Source organism: Parasteatoda tepidariorum, chromosome 7 (genome assembly GCF_982258835.1).
Source record: "Parasteatoda tepidariorum strain Cologne lab strain chromosome 7, Ptep-v5.0, whole genome shotgun sequence".
Lineage (NCBI taxonomy): Eukaryota > Metazoa > Arthropoda > Arachnida > Araneae > Theridiidae > Parasteatoda > Parasteatoda tepidariorum.
In genome coordinates, this window is record NC_141761.1 from 1,530,186 (window position 1) to 1,554,492 (window position 24,307).

General features: G+C 33.4%; 1 protein-coding gene across 4 annotated transcripts in view; it reads left to right on the plus strand.

Annotated features, from left to right (window-relative positions):
- Positions 1–24,307, plus strand: part of LOC107439530 (HEAT repeat-containing protein 5B) — a 126,610-nt gene that overhangs the window by 16,984 nt on the left and 85,319 nt on the right. For all 4 annotated transcript variants that reach the window (XM_087167004.1, XM_043052959.3, XM_087167005.1 and 1 more), the window contains exons 7-11: positions 3,856–4,010; positions 16,629–16,875; positions 19,142–19,291; positions 19,865–20,115; positions 23,316–23,427. In XM_087167004.1, coding sequence (XP_087023130.1) covers positions 3,856–4,010; positions 16,629–16,875; positions 19,142–19,291; positions 19,865–20,115; positions 23,316–23,427 — 915 coding nt within the window. The remainder of the gene's footprint in view (positions 1–3,855; positions 4,011–16,628; positions 16,876–19,141; positions 19,292–19,864; positions 20,116–23,315; positions 23,428–24,307) is intronic.

Here is a 24,307-nt window from a genome sequence, read left to right on the forward strand (position 1 = left end):
ATCTGCTTTCATCAGTTTATACTGCAATAAAATTAACTTTTAAACAGGGTTGCCACTCCGCAGGGAGAACAGGGAAAATACATCGAATTCAAAAATCACCTAAAATGCAGGGAATTTTGATTTTTTTCCTTTACAAACTGGGAAAAAACAAGGACTTTTGTTTCTCATTTTTCTCTTTTAGAAAATGGTGACCACTAAGTGTAATCTAGGGGATATTTAATCCTGATATTTCAGCTATACTGAACTATTTCATTTACTATAGCATTATATAAGTATGTTCAGCTGTTTTTCCTGCAATTAAAACTAATAAATATAGTTAACCCAATACAGCCCACACAGTAATTGTCGTTTTCTCTTAATATATTGTGTATAATAAGTACAGGGAATTTTTTTTCTCCAGATTTGAGTGGCAACCCTTTAATAAAACTATAAAAGTTGACAAATATGTAGCTTTAAATACTTAACTTTAAACCACAAATTGCATGTTTTTATTGATATAAAGTTTTGAGAAAAAGTCCCAAGAATGATCGAGCTCTATTTCTCGTAATGTAATAATTCTCCTTTGTTTTTTGTTTTGTTTTCAAGGTATTGTGCTGTGAAATAATACTGTTTGTCTACGATAGGTACTCTGTCCGCCATTCGTCTGGAGAGGTGGCGGGGACTATGGTAACGAGGTATGATTATTTCAAGTAGGGGTGCGGGGTCCCTCTTTAAGACTGGTTTCGATGGGAGAAAAGGAGACTTCTTTCTTCGATCTATTGTATTAGCCCTAGAGTTAAGAGAAATGAGCATTCGCGCCTGAAACATCGTTTAGAGCGTGTGATTCCTTTCTTTTAATCTTTTCTCTTTTTCAAAAGCTTCTGTTTTAGAAAAAATATTAAAAAAATTTATATGTATGTATGGAATATGTATGGAAATTGTATAAAATTGTTTAAAGCAGCTCAATGTTTTATTAATAAATAACTCATCTATAAATGTATCATACATAGTAAATTGGTTATTAAGAAAAAAATAAATTTGCTAATAAAAACTGTTTTTAATAAATAGTGAAAAAAAACTGTGCAGGTTACAATAAAATATGAATAAGAAAACGTAATTTAAGCAAAAAAAACTTCAGATAATTTCAGATGGTTTGATGGGTGCTGATAAAAATCATCGTTGATAGTTTTAGATTTCATCCTAGTTGCGGTCGCTTGCTTTCAGTTTCAAAAAAAATATAAATAAATAAATAAATAAAATATTTAAAAATTAATAATCAAAACAAAGATATTTAATATTTCTCCGGCACAGATAACGTGAACTATTTTTATTTTCAGCAAAAGTTTTATCTCCTTTTAAAATCAGAGTTATTAAGTTTAAGCTCTTCACTTTTTCCAGAAAATTCAAGTAATAAAAGAAATTAACTGCTTTAAAAAATGTGCAAGTTTAGAAATTAAACCATCTAACAATCAATGAACATTCATAATAAATATCGCAAAATTAAAAAAAACCTGTACTACCCTTAATGTCAGAATTTGTTCACTTTTTTTCCTTTGTATTTAAAAAATAACAACTGATTGAATCGAGAGAATTATTTTAAGTAAGAAAGAAATATTCATGCGAATCTTAAAAAAGTCTTGAATCAGATTAAATAAGTCTCCTACTGGTGGCTGAGTCAGCCAATCTGGTATACTCCCCATACAAGCTATCATCGAAGGCGAAAGAAAAGGAGACCTCTTCATCGAAGCCACCCTCCCTAAAATGCTCTCTTCTTGTTTCCATAGCACCAGACTGCCGCAGACTTTGTGGCGGACAGAGTACCTATCGTAGACAAACAGTACAGTATCATCAAAAGTTTGTTATGCTCAAGAAATAACAAGAAAATGAAAATAAAAACTTTAACCTTAAATCCTAGATGGCAAAGGTAGAGGCCGCAAGTGGAAATTCAGATATTTTATTGATGCTTAAAGTTAATTTATTTAAAAAAAAAGTATTAAGGAAAAAATATTCATAATTGGATTAGCCTTCGGAAGTGTTACGGTAAAAATTGCAGCTCAGAAAGTTCTGTAAAACTAGGCAAGAATTGTTTGATTTTATGCAGTCAAACCTCGCTATAGTGAACATGGTTTATAGTGAACTCCCGGATATACTGAACAAAATGTTCGCTCCAGTCCCTTGCTATACACATATAATATTATTTTTTGTGAATACAGTGAACCAAATGAAGAGAGGAAATTGGATATTATTAACTTTTTTCTGTCTTTGTCTGATTTTTTTCTTCATTTTTTGGTAATTTTGAAATTTTTACATAAAATACATATACCAATTTATAAAACCATCTATTGATTGGAATGTAGTCATAAGCATTTTTTCTTGTTTGCTTCTTTTATCTCAGTTTCCCCTCCCTACATTTTTTGTCTACAAGACGAAGAGTATTAAAATATAGAAGTGAACACATTTTTTGTTACTTCATATTGTTTTTTAATCATTTTTGTATTTCTTTTTAGTGGTAATTTATTTAAATAATGTGTAATAAAGGGGAGCAGATCGGAAAAATGATTTAAAATTGTTTGCAGTACGGATATAGTGAACCCCCGGTTATAGTGAACCGAAATTTTGGTCCGTTAAAGGTTCACTGTAGCGAGGTTTGACTGTATATTATTTAATTATCTATTAAGAGATTAGAATTTCAAAATTTAAGCAAACCAAAAATGATGAACTGCTTGTTATTATTTCCAATGCTCTAGAAAATTTCAAATTTTTTCTCTAACTAATAAATACTTGTGTGCATATTTTTGTGTTCTTAAGTATTTGTGTCAAAAAATTATTTTAGCGCATTTTAGGGTTGATCTGTTCATGGCTAATATTGCTGATTTGCTTAATATTGTTGAGATGTAATGATATGTAAAATGCCCCGTGGCAGAATCGCGGCGACAATGTCACAGAAAGTTTTCTTGCAGAAAGATTTTTCTTTTGGGAAAAAAATAATGGTTTCCTAAATCTATAGTGTTACGATGGTATTTTCGATGGTCCAAATAGGTTTTTGTTTGAAAACACAATGTTTTTGTTACTTTAAATTAGTAACTTATATATTTGTTATTATTGAAAGTATCTTGCAGAAAGATATTAGTGCCCCTGCAGTAGAATACTTTCGAGCTTTCTGCGACAATTCTCTCTAGTACTAATACCTTTACCGAGAGAAATTTTTAACAGCAGCAAATATAAATGTTGCTAATTTAATGTAACAGAAGTGCTTTCTGTTTACAAAATAAAAGCCTTCATGTATAGAACAGAACAATATATATATTTTTTGAATTATAAATATAAGAATTTTTTTAAAAATCTAAATATAAAAGAATACATATTCTAATAGTATTGGCGATATTCTCCTGCTCTAAAAAATATTTTTGTAGTTAACCTTTTTCAAATTTTTGCTATTTAGAAATAACTTTTTATAATATCAATCTGAAATTCTAGCTAAAGCCAATCATAGCAGAATTTTTTTATTCTCAAAGGAAAGTAGAAAAAAAGAATCATAAGCGTTTTTTCCTACCTCCTATATGCGAGAAAGGCAGTTTTTAAATATAATTCTGCAGAAAGGGGAAGGAAAATTCTGCAGGTGAAAAAAACTTACACTTCTTTGCTTTGCAAATAAAAAATCTTTCTGCTGGAACTCCTTAATGTTCCTCGACAATGGCACCGCGTCGCCACGGGGAATAGAGCTAGAGAGATTTGTCTCATAAAGCTCGGAAATGTTTTTCCACATGGGTGAAATGGTTACACAAAATTCTATACAATGCTGTTCCAAGGTTTGTCTTATAATTTCTAATGCATTTGCAAAATGAAATAATTATAGGAAATAAATTTTAAATTTAGTTGGCAAGAACCGTCTTCCCACTCTGGAGGAAGTATTGGGTCTGTTGTCTTCTGGATTCCTGCGTGGTGGAATCGGTTTCCTAAAAGGCAGTGCTGGAGAAATGATCAAAGGTAGTTCTTCCGTCAGTCGAGAAATTAGAGTTGGTGTTACACATGTAAGTAAAATGAACATTTTGTGTGTTTTTAATATTTATTGTATTTCTAAAGTTCCCTAGCCTTTTTTTTTTGCACACTGTAAATTGCTGCGATGGCTGTCACTGTGTTCAATCTCAGTTTGTGCTCGAACAGATCGATGGGTACCAGCTTGTCTGGCCACCAACACTCTAGTTGTGGAGAGAGTCACATCAACCATGTCAGCCTTCATCTGTGTTAAGGTACCACACCATAGAATCGAGTTAACATGTCTTATATACTAGGGAATTGGAATTATACGTTTGTAGTGGTGGATACACTACAGTATTTCCTCACCAGAATTATATCTGTGATAGAATTCGATGAACGGATACCACTAGTTGATTATTTACTATTTCGTATGAAGCCGGGAGAGCTGTATTAAGATCACCTTACTTTTAGAGTGCCGATCGCGAGAGCTGTATTAAGTTCACGGTCGTGGTCGCTCCTGTGTTGCCTTTACCAGTCAAGTGTATACGTTGTATGTTGCGTGTGATCGAGACTGAGTAGCAACTGCAGGAGGAAGTGAAGAATGTCGTAGTCACATGTAGCAAGTCAACTGTTCAATGTGGACCATTCATCAAAGTAGGCCTGTTCAAATAGTAGGGGGTGTTTCTGCCAAGGTAGGCATGTTCACATAACGTCCAAAGGTCACCAAACGTAAGGAAAGTAGATATCGACAATGTCAACCTTCATCTATGAAAAGGTACCCCACCGCAGAATTGAATTGACATGTACTAGTGAATTAGAATTATATTATATTATTGTATACTAGTGAATTAGAATTATATTATTGTAGTGGTAGATACACTACACTGGTGATCATGAAATTTGTGGAGCATTAACGTCTATGACCTATCCTGGCTGTAGCAGAAATGCTTTACTTTTACGTACAGTACAATTTTAGGCTCAGGGGATAGAGTGTTCACCTCCCAATGAACTGAACCAGGTTCGAATCCCAGCGATGGGAGGTTGATACAAATTACGCATCCGGCTTGCACTGAGCAAAGTGCTGATGTAAAATATCCTAAGTGGTAGACGGATCATGGGTTAACGTCCCCTTGTCTTCATTTTAACCTTCAGGAAACCTGGGGGGTGTTTGTGGTTTTCCTCTTTACGTAATGCAAATGCTATCAAAAAAGTCCTCCATGAAGGCAGATTTCTCCCAATACTTGATTCTGAAGTTCCCTTGTCCTCTGGATTGTGTTCAAAATTACAAAGCTACAGAGTTGAACATTAGTAGTTGTAAACCCAAAAACTGTTTAGGTCCTGCAGTTCCGATTGTAACAACACGGTTCCCAGTAGAACACCGAAGTAAAAAATCACTGGCTGCGGTCAGTAAGCCAGTGGGTGACCACTTTGATCAGCCAGCGTAAGGACCGAGGGTGCACGATATTCGTTAAGCTGTTCTGCCGTATAGTGTAGGACTTTGCGCACTGCTGGATATTCAGGGTTTTAAAGGTGGCCCAGGTTGGTGCTATCGTTTCGTAAAAAGAAAATTATATCTGTCAGAAAAAGAACCACTGCTGGGCAAAACTTCCAGAAAGTCGGAAAGAGAAAAAAAAATGACTAAAAAAATGCAAATTACAAACTTGGACGCAACACCGTTGTCATTTGATTGCCCTGCCAGTAGAACTGTTGATAAAACAGGAACAAAGAGTGTTCCGATAATTACTACTGGGAATGAGAAAACATTGTTTACTTGCGTATTAGCCTGTACAGCAGATAGAAAAAAACAAAGTCCGATGATTATTTTTAAGCGGAAAAAATGACCAAAAGGCAATTTCTCCACCAATGTAATTGTGAACGCAAACAAAAAAGGTTGGGTGTGTGAACAAATAATGATAGATTGTTCGTTGGATTTGGTGTGGAGAAGGTGGCCTGGTGCTTTTTTTCAAAGTAAAGGTTTGCTTTCAATGAACTCAATGACTTCTCACCCTCTAGAGTCTGTGAAAAACAAGTGTAGGAAAGTATGCACATCGCTCGTCATAATTCCCGCTGACAAAAAAATTACAACCCCTTGATTTAGGGCTAAATCATTCGTTTAAGGTGGAAATTTGTAGTCAGTGGGGAAAATGGATGAGTGATAGGCTGCATGCGTACACTGAAAGCGGAAAAATGCGCCCTGCAAGTTGTGAAGAAGTTGGTATCAAACACCTGGGGAAAGGTTGAGGCAACCACGATAACATCCAGATGTAAGAATGCTGGACTGAAGTTTTGCTTGAAAGATGTTCCTTCCTTGATGTGGATGAAGGTGACATAGAAAATGAACTAGATGATGATTTACAACGTTTGTTTTGTTCTGACAATGAGGAATCCGATTTCGATGGTTTTAAATAAATATATGATCTGAAATATTTGAAAAGTAAATAAATAAATGCTGATTTATTTTTATGTTGTGATTAGTTTATTTTTTTATCGTATGCACGTCCTCTACTTATGATTTTGATTGGTTATACATATTTCTTCTGCAAGTAAGTATCATTCTAAATTCTTTCTTTTTATAAAGAGTATACATAAGAAAACAGATTTATCAATAACTGTTTTCTAAGTATAGAGTTTATGTTTTAAAGATTATAAATTTTTAAGTGTATTTTCACGCTTGTGATATTTGTTAACAATCGATGGTCGATCGAAAAAAGCGAATGTGAAGCCTATAAGAAGAAAGTTGACATTTTTAGCGATGTTTTTCGTGGGTGCGGCCTGTATGGTGGTGTGGCCACCAGAAATTACTCTACTGCTTCTTCCTTGGCTCCACAGACAGCATCGTGATTCCCTGTGTAAATACTGGAAATTGTGCTGCAGTGTGTATATTATTTTGATCATTCTTTGGTGAGTGATTACAATTGACTAATCCAATTGTGTTAATCAAGTGATATGTGCTCGTTAACTGTTCGCTACTCTGGACTCTGACGTAACATTGACGTCACCTTCTCTTAGCGCTAATCTGAATTAGACTTCCTTGTTGTGACTGATCCTTCTATTGCTGAGAATCGAGTGTGCATTTTGGTGGCCACTGGAATGGGGGTGTGGTCACCGGTGGTGTGGCCACCGGAAATTACTCTACTGTTTCTTCCTTGATTCCACAGACAGCATCGTGATTCCCTGTGTAAATACTGGAAATTGTGCTGCAGTGTGTATATTATTTTGATCATTCTTTGGTGAGTGATTACAATTGACTAATCCAATTGTGTTAATCAAGTGATATGTGCTCGTTAACTGTTCGCTACTCTGGACTCTGACGTAACATTGACGTCACCTTCTCTTAGTGCTAATCTGAATTAGACTTCCTTGTTGTGACTGATCCTTCTATTGCTGAGAATCGAGTGTGCATTTTGGTGGCCACTGGAATGGGGGTGTGGTCACCGGTGGTGTGGCCACCGGAAATTACTCTACTGCTTCTTCCTTGATTCCACAGACAGCATCGTGATTCCCTGTGTAAATACTGGAAATTGTGCTGCAGTGTGTATATTATTTTGATCATTCTTTGGTGAGTGATTACAATTGACTAATCCAATTGTGTTAATCAAGTGATATGTGCTCGTTAACTGTTCGCTACTCTGGACTCTGACGTAACATTGACGTCACCTTCTCTTAGTGCTAATCTGAATTAGACTTCCTTGTTGTGACTGATCCTTCTATTGCTGAGAATCGAGTGTGCATTTTGGTGGCCACTGGAATGGGGGTGTGGTCACCGGTGGTGTGGCCACCGGAAATTACTCTACTGTTTCTTCCTTGATTCCACAGACAGCATCGTGATTCCCTGTGTAAATACTGGAAATTGTGCTGCAGTGTGTATATTATTTTGATCATTCTTTGGTGAGTGATTACAATTGACTAATCCAATTGTGTTAATCAAGTGATATGTGCTCGTTAACTGTTCGCTACTCTGGACTCTGACGTAACATTGACGTCACCTTCTCTTAGTGCTAATCTGAATTAGACTTCCTTGTTGTGACTGATCCTTCTATTGCTGAGAATCGAGTGTGCATTTTGGTGGCCACTGGAATGGGGGTGTGGTCACCGGTGGTGTGGCCACCGGAAATTACTCTACTGTTTCTTCCTTGATTCCACAGACAGCATCGTGATTCCCTGTGTAAATACTGGAAATTGTGCTGCAGTGTGTATATTATTTTGATCATTCTTTGGTGAGTGATTACAATTGACTAATCCAATTGTGTTAATCAAGTGATATGTGCTCGTTAACTGTTCGCTACTCTGGACTCTGACGTAACATTGACGTCACCTTCTCTTAGTGCTAATCTGAATTAGACTTCCTTGTTGTGACTGATCCTTCTATTGCTGAGAATCGAGTGTGCATTTTGGTGGCCACTGGAATGGGGGTGTGGTCACCGGTGGTGTGGCCACCGGAAATTACTCTACTGTTTCTTCCTTGATTCCACAGACAGCATCGTGATTCCCTGTGTAAATACTGGAAATTGTGCTGCAGTGTGTATATTATTTTGATCATTCTTTGGTGAGTGATTACAATTGACTAATCCAATTGTGTTAATCAAGTGATATGTGCTCGTTAACTGTTCGCTACTCTGGACTCTGACGTAACATTGACGTCACCTTCTCTTAGTGCTAATCTGAATTAGACTTCCTTGTTGTGACTGATCCTTCTATTGCTGAAAATCGAGTGTGCATTTTGGTGGCCACTGGAATGGGGGTGTGGTCACCGGTGGTGTGGCCACTGGAAATTACTCTACTGCTTCTTCCTTGATTCCCTAGACAGCATCGTGATTCCCTGTGTAAATACTGGAAATTGTGCTGCAGTGTGTATATTATTTTGATCATTCTTTGGTGAGTGATTACAATTGACTAATCCAATTGTGTTAATCAAGTGATATGTGCTCGTTAACTGTTCGCTACTCTGGACTCTGATGTAACATTGACGTCACCTTCTCTTAGTGCTAATCTGAATTAGACTTCCTTGTTGTGACTGATCCTTCTATTGCTGAGAATCGAGTGTGCATTTTGGTGGCCACTGGAATGGGGGTGTGGTCACCGGTGGTGTGGCCACCGGAAATTACTCTACTGCTTCTTCCTTGATTCCACAGACAGCATCGTGATTCCCTGTGTAAATACTGGAAATTGTGCTGCAGTGTGTATATTATTTTGATCATTCTTTGGTGAGTGATTACGATTGACTAATCCAATTGTGTTAATCAAGTGATATGTGCTCGTTAACTGTTCGCTACTCTGGACTCTGACGTAACATTGACGTCACCTTCTCTTAGTGCTAATCTGAATTAGACTTCCTTGTTGTGACTGATCCTTCTATTGCTGAAAATCGAGTGTGCATTTTGGTGGCCACTGGAATGGGGGTGTGGTCACCGGTGGTGTGGCCACCGGAAATTACTCTACTGCTTCTTCCTTGATTCCACAGACAGCATCGTGATTCCCTGTGTAAATACTGGAAATTGTGCTGCAGTGTGTATATTATTTTGATCATTCTTTGGTGAGTGATTACGGTTGACTAATCCAATTGTGTTAATCAAGTGATATGTGCTCGTTAACTGTTCGCTACTCTGGACTCTGACGTAACATTGACGTCACCTTCTCTTAGTGCTAATCTGAATTAGACTTCCTTGTTGTGACTGATCCTTCTATTGCTGAAAATCGAGTGTGCATTTTGGTGGCCACTGGAATGGGGGTGTGGTCACCGGTGGTGTGGCCACCGGAAATTACTCTACTGCTTCTTCCTTGATTCCACAGACAGCATCGTGATTCCCTGTGTAAATACTGGAAATTGTGCTGCAGTGTGTATATTATTTTGATCATTCTTTGGTGAGTGATTACAATTGACTAATCCAATTGTGTTAATCAAGTGATATGTGCTCGTTAACTGTTCGCTACTCTGGACTCTGATGTAACATTGACGTCACCTTCTATTAGTGCTAATCTGAATTAGACTTCCTTGTTGTGACTGATCCTTCTATTGCTGAGAATCGAGTGTGCATTTTGGTGGCCACTGGAATGGGGGTGTGGTCACCGGTGGTGTGGCCACCGGAAATTACTCTACTGTTTCTTCCTTGATTCCACAGACAGCATCGTGATTCCCTGTGTAAATACTGGAAATTGTGCTGCAGTGTGTATATTATTTTGATCATTCTTTGGTGAGTGATTACAATTGACTAATCCAATTGTGTTAATCAAGTGATATGTGCTCGTTAACTGTTCGCTACTCTGGACTCTGACGTAACATTGACGTCACCTTCTCTTAGTGCTAATCTGAATTAGACTTCCTTGTTGTGACTGATCCTTCTATTGCTGAGAATAGAGTGTCCATTTTGCTTTGGCGTCCTCTTTGAGATGCCTTTCTTGGTGTTGGGAGATTCATAGCATCCTGTACACTATTGACTACTTTACTAGAACATCAGTTGGCTAACAATCGTGCTTCCACTCTTAACTCATCACTCTTGTTAACGATCATTCACCAAACTGCCTGATTGCTTCCTACAAGTGCTTAGATTGAGTCACCTGACCAATGTTGATAAACAACAATTAACAATCTCAACATACATCATTGATCAATTTGATGACTGCTGATCATTAGGTGTTTACATTGATCTATTTACTTTATGTGTAGGTGTCACGTGACTACACTGACAGCACCACATGCGAACATGTTTAATATTTGAGCAATTCTCGTCACTGCCTAGTTTGCATCACTAGTTCGCCTGGAGTACTGTCAAAGAGTGAGTGCCTTCCAGCACCTGAGCTCCACAATTACCTGTGAACACCATAGGATCGCCTATTGTGTTCCGCCGGAACAGTCGGGACTAAAGCCGAAGCCTTTTACTGGTTCATGGGTGTTAGTGTTGAAGAAGGTGAGTTGAAGTGCGACAATATAAGTTCTTTGTCAGCTTAATGAGTGACTTAATCCTGACAATTATAGCATTAGATCACTCTGTCAACTCATATACTAAAGAAAAGTCACTTTGACTGTTCATCTAATGAGTGGAGGTTTGAGCGAAGTTGACCTTGGCTTTACTGTGTTAGATATTTTCTGCCAAATCCCATCTATTTTTAATTTTAGATTGATATTTTCCTGTTTGATTGCTATTTGATCATATATTATACCTTAATTTTTTTATTCTGTTTACCTACTGTTTGTTTACTAAGTTTTAGATTAGTTATGACTTGTCATTTTAAAGTTTCTTAACTATTGTTTTCAATATTTTAACCTATTTATTGCCCTTTCTGGCAAACTTTGCATTTTAACTTTCTTACTTTTAAATTTTACTATGTTTTAGATTAGTTTAAACCCAGTTTTTACTATTTATTAATCTTGTTGTATCTTGCTTATGCACCACACTTAACCACATTTTACCTTTCAAAATCGTGGCTTTGGAATCGAATTATGATCTGGATCACCCACCCATCACTAACCTGAGAGCGACCGTGAATTGAACAAACAACGACCCTATTGACTGCAAAGGTATAATGATTACTCACTTTTTCACGCCTGCTGTGAACCTCATGAACAGAATGACTGCTGTTGTCCAAAAAATCACTGGTAAATCGCCGACAAGAACGAGGTAACCGACACAGTAGATGAATTGATGAACCTTAAGAAGTAAACAAGACTCGACCATCGCAGTTTAGAACACCAACAAGATAATATCAAGAAATAGATGGATAGAACCAAGGATGCAGTTGAAGATACTATCGATAAAAGAAACAGATCATCTGCAGATGTGTTAATGATCTTAATTTTACCACAATTTTTGTAGCTATTGCTTGCTTTTATGTATTATTCTTACACATGAATTCTGATGATTACCCCATTACTTATGTTTGTCAACTGTACGACTTGGTGAATTTTAATGTCACTCAATTCTTCCACCATAAAGTAACGCTTCAATAAGATAGACGTTGCTGAAGGCCAACATGTACTGTTGTTTTATTTCTATTTTTGTTCAACTCTGGGCTGTTGCCAAGAAATACTAATTGTAAAATGATTTTAATAAGCGCTATGGGCGGGGCTCCGGCCGATGGTTGGTCGGCCGGGTGCCGTGGTTTCGGACTGTGCTCTCCTCTGAGGGACTGTTGCGGCGGCGAGTGGACTCATTCGTGTGCTCATTTTTTGGGTGGGACGAAACAACAATTCTTATTCTGAATTGATGAAACAAAGAACGTGTGAAAAGAACTAATAGTTCATAAGTTCCAAGAGTTTTTATTGATAGGAAATAGTATTTTTGGCTTATACTCATCTATGCATTTATCACTGGATATCTAGGGTTATAAGATATTGATTTTTACTCTGAATTGAATTAAACTAGGACAAGTAAAGCTAAAAGTTTAGTTATAGTATTAGCTTTACTTGTTTTAGTTTATTTCAATTTAATAAAGTTCCAAGGGTTTTTATGAATAGGAAATAGTATTTTTGGCTTATACTCATCTATGCATTTATCACTGGATATCTAGGGTTATAAGATATTGATTTTTACTCTGAATTGAATTAAACTAGGACAAGTAAAGCTAAAAGTTTAGTTATAGTATTAGCTTTACTTGTTTTAGTTTATTTCAATTTAATAAAGTTCCAAGGGTTTTTATGAATAGGAAATAGTATTTTTGGCTTATACTCATCTATGCATTTATCACTGGATATCTAGGGTGATAAGATATTGATTTTTACTCTGAATTGAATTAAACTAAAACAAGTAAAGCTAAAAAGTTAGTTATACTATTTTTAGTTATACATTAAAAATAGTTAATATGTTTCTTAAACAAATACCAGTAATTTCATTTGATTTTATAACTACATCAAACAGCCAACCAAATTTTTTATTTTACAACTACTAATGTTCAACTCCGTAGCCTTGTAATTTTGGACTCAATCCAGAAAACAAGGCAACTCCTGGATCAAGTATTGGGAAATTTGCCTTCGCGGAGGTCTTTTTTATGGATCTAATTTTCATTTGCGTTACATGGCAAGGAAAACCTCCCACACTTAGCCAAATTTCAAAGGGACCTATGATCCGTCTACCACTAAGGATACTTTAGGTCAAAACTGTGGTTGGTGCAAGCGAGATGCGGATTTCGTATTGACCAGCCATCCCTGGGATTCGAACCCAGTCCACCACATTGGAAGTCAAACGCTCTATCCTGAGATATTTTATTTTATATCAGTCATTGAACAGGCGCTCCAATTTTGGGTTTACGACTACTAATGTTCAACTCCCCAGTCTTGAAATTTTGAACCAATCCAGAAGACAAGGGAACTCCTGGATCAGTATTCCCAGAGATATGATTTGTTATGGCAATATGGAGGACTTTGTGACTCGACCGATTTACTGTGCATCAGTCACCATTAACTACACAAGAAGTCTTTGGCTAGCGGAGATCGAACCCACGACCTATTGAACATGTGCCCAGTGCCCTTCCAACCAGGCTATCCCGGCTTCATAAGCATTTGCCAAAATGCTATTAAATTTACTTTTACTTGCCAAAGCGGTGGTCCATCAATTTTAATAACAGCTTGAAATACTAATTTTGTGAGAAATGCTTATTATTTTCTAACTGATGGCTCTGACCAATCTGTAGTGTTTCTACCACTACAAAATTCCAATGCACTATTATATAAGACATGTTAACTCAATTCTATGTCGGGGTACCTTTCCATAGGTAAAGGTTGACATGGTCGATAACTAATCTCCCCACATTGGACATTCCTTTGCAGAAACTCCCACTTCGATATGAGCATGCCTACCTTAACAGAAACTCCTACTTCGATTTGCTGTTGAAAAGTTGACCTGCTACTTGTGACATTATCCACCTCCTCGCTCTGTTGCTACTCAGTCTCGATCACACATAACATACAGCATATTCAATACACTGCTTAAGGCAACACTAGAGCGAACATGACCATGAACTTAATACAGCTCTCACGATCAGCACTCAAAAGTGCAGTGCTCTTAATACAGCTCTCCCAGTTTTTCGCAAATCAGCAATGACTCTACTAGTGGTATCCGTTCACCGAATTCTATCTTTCATTCTCTTGTCCTATTGGGTGCTCTGTTTTTTCCCCAGTTTTCCTTACAGTTTCCTATTTTGCATCCAGAAAAAGCTAGCTGAAATACTGGGAGATTGGAGTGCTGGCATCTGATTTAGAATGGAAGCTTGACTTAGAACTAGGATTAATACACTAATGTGGCTCGTCTGGTCTTGAGTATGATAATAATGTGATTACTACCGCGGACATAACTTACCTCTGAATATGTTTTATGTTCTGCTTTTTAAATGAATTCCATTAATTGTTGGTATTTTTACTTGTTGTTCTTCAACGACTCTTTATTGTAGATGCCAATAAATGTTCGTTTGTCTCATTTCATGCCACAGAGTTTGAATGAGCTATTCCTTAAATTTACTGGTTACTTTGAATATGTACGGACTGGGATGTGGTTTGCAACCTAATAAGTTCTTTTTTTAAACAAAATGATTATCTGCAATACTGAGATTTTGATGTAAAAAGCCAACCAGTATTTTTAGGAAACATATTTGGCATATATTCAAAGGTACCTTCGTTAGTCTATTCCTTTATCCAAGTATTCAAAACCAGACCATATTCAATAGGGTATTAATCCTAGTTAAGTAATTTAAAATCAGCTTTTTAATTCTTCTGGTACATTTCTGCTTGACGTTCCTAGATGCGGAGAACTTAACACTAAACATACCAATACTTAATTTATACTTATTTCAGATGACCGGATTTTATGTTTCTTGATTGAATGCATGAAATATGGATGTTAGGATGGAAATAAACAAAAACTTTTTTGTAATTAAACAAAATTGTATATTGCCAACTTTCATGTATTACAGACACAAAGAATAAGAATTTTTAATTCATTGCTCAAAGCATTTTTTACATATACAGAGTGTTTCCATTGTACTTTTTCAGCAAACATATTTCTTCTCAATATTACTATTTTTATAATTCTTATAATTATTCTTATAGCAGGGGTCTGTCTAGTTTTTTCTGTGAAAATTTAGACATCATAATTTGTGAAAATTATAAATTATATTAAAAAATCAACACAAAAATATGAATTTATCGTTTCTTACCCGATGTAAAAATAAAATTTTAAGATAAAGTATTTCGTGAAACTACCATTTTTCCTAAAGTTGAATTTGTGAAGGTACTGCTAAACGGTAGAAAATTTGGCCTGGATAGATTTCTGTACAGTTATAAGAATATATAAGAATTATAATTCTTATAATTATTCTTATAATTAAAATTATTTCTTCTAAGAACTTGTGCTGTCTGGATTGTTTTGACATTTTTCTGGGTAAAACCTAACAGTTAGTTAGAAATGAAGTAGAGCTATCAAAATAAAATATAAGCTACTTACTAATACATTTAGTTTTTGCCACTTTTTCTGACACAAAAATGCCAGTCTAAAATTTTAGGTATATTCTTGAAATTTGAATTCGCAGTTATTCTGATTGAACCAACTACACAACAGTCCTTGCAGAAATGTGCAATGAGTTGAACACGCATTACATCGTAATTTTTGATCCGATAACCTCATAAAGCAATAAATTGTTCTCCTGGTAAAATGACCGGTTGTGGTAGAAATAACAGTGTTTTCACTACAGCGCGAGAACGCGAGAATCTCGCATATTTTTTTCTTTTCTCGCATTAAAAAATGATTACCGCGAGAAATTCGCGCATTCTATAAACCAATTTCAAAATTCGCGAATTTCTCGCATTTTGAAAAAAATTTCTCATTGCGCCAATTAGAATGAAATCCGTTTCACTTTTCTTCCTGGATCTTTCATTATTTTCAACATCTGCCCCTTTATCTAGCTTCCATGTTTACCAGTATTGTTCAGAATCTTTAAGAACTACAGAGCACCATCCCTCCGAACCTCTTTCAGAACGCATTTCTCTGCAACCACGTGTTTACTGTAGGTAAGGTTTCTTCATGTAAGACGTTCAAATTTTTTGCGCATTAATGCAAGATGGACAAATACCTTGTAAAGGCAATATCTTCTACTCCGAAACGAACAAATGTGGGTAGAAACGATCAAAACGAAACAAATACGCATTTGAGTTACCTAATTAGAATAGCTGATGAAAAAGTAGATATAGAACATTTTCCATATGATGATGCAGCAAAAATATTCAATGCTTTAAAAATTAGAAGATATTAAAAATGTATTATAATTAAAGAAATGATTTTTTCACGTCTCTTTACGTTTTTGTTTTTTAATTTTTAGAAATCTCACTTAACTTTTTGAAATCTCACCCTGTTTTTGAGAGAGGGTGAGAAATTCTCACCCACTTTTTCTCTGCGATGAAAACACTGGTATACAACAAGCATTATTCGAAACAAACAAAAAATAATTATAGTAATAGAATATTAACTGTATATAATTGTTAGAAAAAGCCATGAAGTTAAATGTGCGAAAACGATAAGATGATAAGCGCAATTTTGATGAGAAAGTTCTTAAACGGTCATTTGGCCGGTTATGATATGTTTAGTGTTAAAGTGCTTTAGGCGACCTAAAGTGGCCCTGTTTTTCCTTCAGACTATATTTGTTATTGTGGTCACTATTTTAAATTTATATGTATTCTGTTTACTTACCAGGCTTACGTTGTATTTATACAAAAGCTTGGTGGAGTGTGGCTCGAGAATAATTTGAATGTGATGTTAACGCACTTGCTAGAACTTGTGACCAACCCGAAGGCTATTCCGACTCACGTGGATGCTGTTTACAGCAGGAAGTGCGTCAACTTTGTCCTGCAGTCTGTTCTCGGTAGAATGTTGTGCGAAAAGGCTCAAGCCTCTGCTTGTAAGGAATTAGTACGAATGGTCTTAAAATATGCAAGTGAAGGTTTGTAGAAAAAATATCATTTTAACTAAGCTTTTTTAATTTTTAAATTATACAGGGTATCAGCGCACCTAGAAAGTCATGGAAAATCATGGGAAGTCATGGATTTCGGTATTGAAAGAAATTTGTCATGAAATGTCATGATTTTAACTATTTTTTTAAAAAAAAATCATGGAAAGTCATGGATTTAGGTTGCCAAAAAATCTAAGTTTTAAAATGGAATTTACACCTCCCCCCATCCAATTTCAAGGTGTTCCAATGCTCTGAATATCTGAATTTGTAACAAAATCTGCACTCATACTCATATTTTATTAAAATATAAAATGTTTTTATCATGTTCTTAAAAATTATGATGTTCTTTCAAAAATTGAAAGAAGGAACATCATTTCTGGAGCTTATAATCTTTTAAACTTCCCTAATTTCAGAATTTTTTTATCTATTTATCATTTATTATTTTTATTTTATCAATTTAAAATTCTAGTTTGGGCTTTTTATATTACTTACTTTTAAGAAGAAATAAAACTGGTTTAAATAACTGCATATATCTGACTGTATTTAGTTATTTGCTTTTGTATTTCTTTTTAGCTATTTTATTGCTTCAACTCTTTCTTTACTGTTTTTTAAATTTAAAATCTATAAATATAAAGATGCAAAGTATAGCAGTTTCGCTTATACCTATCATTTCAATGAATGTTATTATAATGCCTTTATAAATTTTTTCTTGTTTTTGTCGGAGAAAATAGTTACTTCAGTAACAAATGAAAATTTCTTGGAATTATTCATGGAAAGTCATGAATAGTCATGGATTTGAAAACTAAAATGTAGCAGATACCCTGATTATAACAGTGAAACTTGACTAGGTTGGCCACTTTTGGTGCATTGCCAGAGATGATTGTGCTCCGGAAAAAATCCCTATTTTTTTCTAACCGCGATCCAGAAGTTTTCGGATACCCGAGGTCCAGAAATTACAAGAAATCATCGATCACATTTATGTATAAAGATTTTTGTATATTTTTCTTAGAAATATTGGAAATAGAATTTATACTTGCCAGCTCTTTTATTTGTAAATATTTTTTCTGGTATAATAATAAATGTGATTAGACATAAAAGTAAAGTTATGCATAATTATCCATTTAAATTATGCTGCATATAATTTATTTTCAATTTCATGTTTTGAAAATATCCAAAATTTGAATTTTTAAAGACATTAATTTTTTTGAAGTGCGACATTAATGATTTCACTGAAAGAAATTTTCAGGATTTTTGAGCTCATAGTCACCCTTGTATTGCTTTTATGGTCAACTTGCAAGGGAAGTAAAATTCTTATTGAAAGCTCAAATTAAAATGTGAACATAGAACAGAGTAAAAATGTTCAGCCATTGTGATCAAAGTTTTAGACTATTTAATATTAAGATTGAAAAAATAATCAAATAGAAAGAATGTCAGCGGTCAAATGGTCAAGGCATCTAACACGTAGCTGAGAGAACGCTGGTTTTATCCTGTCTGACATGAATTTTAATTTTCATTCCTTAATGCTGGAAAATCTGTTAAATATATTTCAATGTATAGATATTTAAAAAAAAAAATACTTCTTTAACTAAAATGAACTCTTTAAAAAATTATGAAATAATTTTAAATGTATAATAATTATGTATAATAATTGTTTCGTTGTTAGCTAAATAGGTTAATGACAAAACTGCTAGTAATAACAAAAAAATGCTAATTACAAAAAATAGTTTATTGCGCACAGTTAAAAATTGAATTATTTTATAGTCACTGAGACAGATGAAATCAATAAAGAATATTACGTGGTAGCATGTCTGGTCCACATCACCCAATTTATACTTTTGTAGTTCTCTGATACTTTTTTTTTCAATTCCTACGATTAGTGTCGCACTCTCCCTATGTACTATATATTTATATATCTTGTTCAAATCCTTAATAAAATACTTTGTCCATTCAAGTTCAAATACAGTTTTTTTCAAATTTTAATTCATTCATTAAGTTTAATGAATTAATTTTAGTTTTACATGAGAGAAAAAATTGTAATTATTTTAAAAACAAATAACTAAAAAATTTTTTTTGTTGACTTAAGTAGGAATTGACTTCAAATGTTATTTTTTTATATTACTTGTTTATACATAATGAAATTTAATTGCAATTTATAGGAGTATTCTTTTGTTTAATCACATTTGAGCTCGATATTTTAGCTATATTATTGTTTTGAAGAGTGCTTAGAGCTGATTGATTGGGCTATATATATTTTCAGACTCTAGTTCATCAGAAAGTGTGAGCAAGGAGAGTCAACAGGAGTCTGCCCTGAGCCAACATGTGATTGTATGTGCTCTTCATCAACTGGGATCTTTAATTAATGTTCTGGACACAACAGCGGTGTCTCTTGTTTGTGATCCTTCCCTCTGTGAGTTTTCAGTTCTTTATTCATAATAAGATACTACCTTTTTCCAGAGTGCATACCACTTTTTAAAAAAGTGCTTAGTTGTAGATTTACATTTTTTGAAAGCCCTTAACCCCTTAACGATCGGTTAATTTTCAGGAAAACAGTCACAAAAGTGTCTATTTTGCCAAATGCACATATTTGATTAGTGCTGACATCTAGTTTAAAATACAGTAACTATTTACAATTACCTTAAAAATATCCTGGTACTGCCATTTGGTGTGTAAAATGAGAAATAAAATGTTTTGTGGGCAAAAGAAATGAATAAGTTTTATTCTTATTCGCGCGTTACTACTGGACTCTCCATCCCAGAAATTTCAAGGGAGCGAGAAGGAAGGGGTTAAAGGTGCTTTTTTTTTTATTCGGGGTTTGTTTTCTATCTTTTTAAAAAGAGATTTTTTTGTTTCCATATCGATTGTCATTCTAAATTGCAAAAAATGTGTGATGTTTCACAATTTTCTCTGCAATGTTTATCAGAAACCAGTTATTTTATCATGATTATATAAAGTTTGTAAAAAAGAGTTTCTCCTTTTGTAGCTGTGATAGATTCAGTTTTCTCCATACTGGTGCATTCTAGTTCAGCTGCCAGATTGTCTGCCGCTTGGTGCCTGAGGCTTATATCTTCTGCTGTACCCTCTCAGTTGACCCCTCTCCTAGAGCGTTGTTGCGAAAAGCTTGACCACTTCAAATCATCACCAGAGGCCATTGCTGGCTATTCTGCTGCAATAAGTGCTCTGCTGGGGGCTTCTCAGAGAACACCCCTCGGAATTCCCCACAATAGGGGGAAGGTGAGTATTTTTATATTTAGTCTTTGTTTATTGGAAGCGTCTCATTTCCACACAATTTTTATCAATCAAAATAAGCAAAACGTTTTTATTTTATAAAAGAAAAAAATGATTGCAATTATTTAACAAATGTATTAGGAACAATTTTTAAAATTTCTTGTTACTGTTAGTCTAATAGATAAACATTTATTCTGTCTCAATAAGCACACTAAAAGATTTGATAAAAAGACCAGAGCAGTTAAAGAAAGAAAAAAAACTTATGGACAAGAATAAACTATGAATGTACATAAAACTGTAAGTTAATAATGTTTGAAAAGAACATCAGCGGACAAGATTTGTTGTTTCACTTTAAATTTTTGATGTTTTTGTTAAAAAATCTATTAGATTCTACTGTTTGTTTTAGATTTTTCTCTTGTATTAAATTGGATTAATTATTTACTTTTAAAAGTTTTGAGTGTTTCAATTTTTAATCTTGATTATTAGTGCAGCGTCACGAGTAAAAAAAAAGAATATTTTTATTCATAAAATTATTGTTTGCTCACTTTTATTTATTTATTTTTTATAAATATATTTTATTGCTCTAAACATTTAGTTTGTTAAATGCCATTCAACTTGTGGGAAAACATTGTAGGAAATTGACGTTAATTATCATTATTGTTCATTCATTATTTTTTTATTATTGAATAATGCATGTTTTGAAGTTTGCTACGTTAAAGACCTATTATTCATTATAATTAGACCTATTATTTTCTAGACGTGTCGAAGTCTCCACAGTTTTGAATGTGTGACTTTCCATCTACAGTATAAACACATATTGATTGTGCATACAATGCTTACATATGTGTATGTACAGTGCACAAAATCAGAAACAGACCACCCTGAAATAACTTTTGATCTAATGATGAGATCTTCACGTTCTGGAACTCAATGTTAAAAGTTCAGAGGGGTGACCTCAAATATGTTATTCAATGTGTGCAGATGATATTTTAAGTTACAAATTTGAACACAGAAATATACTTTCTTTGACTAAACATACTTTATTTTAGATGGATTTGGATTTTTGACCCCCAAAATGTAGGATGTAGCCACAATCTGGGAATATGATCCCAATAGTTTGGTTAGGAAAGCTGTTCAAAGTTTGGTTCACCTAATGTTAATTTTACTTTTTGCGTATTTCGCCATATCTCGAGAACTTTGAAGCGAATTCAAATTTTTTGGATTTAATTGTAAAAATTGTTTATCTAAAGATAATTTCATGCAAAAAATAACTTTCAGTAAATATTTATTACTTTTTATTTTATTTAAGAATGGTTGAAAAAGTTTGGATTGTAAGGTATACAATTTTTTACATAACGTTAAAGAATGTATTTTTACATGGCAAAATACTAAATTTGAGCAAAATCGGTAAAAATAGTTCCGGAGAAATCGAATTTTAAAAATACAACTTTTTCAAAATTCGATTTATGAGAAACTATTTTACCGATTTCACTCATATTTTGTATTTTGCTATTGAAAATTGCTAAAAATTGTATACCTTATAATTCAATACTTTTTTTGACTATTATTAAATAAAATGATAAAAAATAATACATATATACTAAAAGTTATATTTTGTATGAAATTATCTCTGGATAATCAAATTTGGTAATAGTGTGCAAAATTTTTAAATTTTCTTGAAATTTTTTCGGGAAATGGGGAAATATGTAAAAAGTAAAATTAATATTAAGAGGTCCAAGCTTTGACTCGCTCTCCTGACCAAACTATTGGGACCATTTTTCCCAGATTGCAGCTATGCCCTATGTTTTGAGGATCAGAAACCCAAATTCATAAAAAAAGTACATTTATTCAGAAAAAGTGCGTTTTTGTGCCTGATTTTGTAACTTAGAATATCGCTTGCACTAATAAATTAGCCTATTTGAGGTCACCCCCTCATACCATTAAGATTGAGTACGAAAATGTGAAGATCCGATAGAACGTGAAGATCCAATCATTAGATCAAAAGTAATTAAGGATGGCCTGTTTTTTATTTGGCGCACTGTACATACATATATTTTATGTAATGTATTTATGAATGTTGGAGCATAAAATGTATGCATTTATGCATACATTTTATGCTCCAACATACTTGCTCCAACATACTCCAACAACTTACTCCGCTAATTATGCTCCGCAAAAAAATAAGGACTGCAAGAAAGAAAAAAATATGATAGAGAAAAAATATTATTGGTAATTGATACAATGAATATTCGAAAAAGAATTAGAATTAAAATTGTGTATTTGCTTGTCCTTAAAAAATCAAGTAATCTCTTTATAAGATAATAAGACATACAAAAGGAAGGAAAAAATAATACATTTCAACAAAGCTATGTGAGGTCATTTTTTTTTCTTTTTTGACCAGTCCCCATATTTTCTAAAAAAAAGTTTTTTTTTAACAGTTGAGTGTAGAACATTTTTTACGGTACAGTAAAAGCTCAATTGAACGAATACAGTATATACAGCAAATTTTAAATTTCTTTCGACAAATTAGATTTTATGTTAAGAACAGAAGTTATGTGGATTCCTTGTGATCACTAAATAATTAATCAAATTAGCAACATTTCCTCTCAATTTTGGTTGTGAATTTTCACCTAAGCTAGTCATTACTTTAGCAGCTCTTTCTTAATTTGTTGTTTGTTTAAATTTTTTTTCTTTCCGTTTTGAGCCATTAATCATTTTTCTTTTCTTTTTTCAATAATTTTTTTAATGAATTTTGAAAGGTATTTCGATTTTAAGAACATTCTGTTTACGGAATGTTTTTTCTTTTATAAATTAGTGTAAATTTTACTTTGATTCTTTATTTTAATTTTAAATGTCCTCCAATAAACAAGCATCAATATTTTCCAAGGTATAAGAAATTGCCTTTGAACAACAACTAATCTTTCAATTTTAAGAATGTCAAAAACCTATATGATAATCCAGTGTATATTTGATATTTTTGATTAATAAACTCTTAACTTTTTATCAAGTATGTATTTATACTTTATTCATTAATTATATATTTATTTGAACTTTTTGTCTATTTTTATTAAATTTATAAATACAAATTTATATATATATATATATATATTTTTAAAAAAAAGTTTATATGAAACATTCTTTCAAAAATTTTTATGGGCAAATTTAGTTTATCCTAGCTATTCGTAATTTTTGTTTATTTTTTGTAGGTGATATTTAATATAGCAGAAGACTTACTTAGAAGTGCCTCTCAAAATAGTCGTCTTTCTTTGCAACGCACGCAAGCCGGCTGGCTGATGATTGGCTCTGTCATGACCTTAGGTACAAATCTTGTATTATTATTTAGGGTGGTTACTAAAATCTTACCCGGGCCATCACAAGATAGAAATTGGTGGTATTAGTGACACTATAAATCAAGTGTCAGTAGCTGATCGGGTTTTTCATTTGTTGTTTCTGCTACAAAATCTTGGGTTTGATAATTTTGCATATAAATTTATAACAATTTCAAATGTAAATTCTCTGTAATTTTTCATCTAATTTACTTTGATGACTTTTTTTTCCTCATTTTTAATATTCAATGTAATGCTTTTTTAGTAAATATATAAAATTATACCTGTTTATTAAAATATGATGAAGACTATTTGATTTATATTGTTTAATTTACACTTAGTTTTTACAATTAGTAATTTACCCTTTTATAATTAATTCACTTAAAATTAAAATATTGTTTTAGTTAAACTTATTTTGTTTAATTTTTCAAAAAATCAAATAAATGCATGCATTTTTTTCTTAATGGTTTATTGGGGTTAAATTTTCTTCATTATATTTCTGCCCCTGCTATTAAACTCACACTTTTAATGCATTGGTATTACTATTTTTTATTGCACTTATTTCAAATATATTTAAAACATGGATCAAAAACACATTTTTTTAATCATAAAAATAGTAATGTATCATAAAAATAGTAATTCTTTAGGTTTTACAAAAAAATGCTGACTAAAATGATATAAAATAGATATAACTAGATAAAAGCATTTTTGTTTATGCATATTTTAAAGTTGGTTCCATTGTGATATCTATGTGAAAAAAACTCTCTTTTGAAACAATCTTTGGGCTATAAAGATACTTAAAAAACAATAAAAAAAATATGACTACTAACACAAAATCAACAAATTAAAAATAGGCTTGACCCTTGATAAAA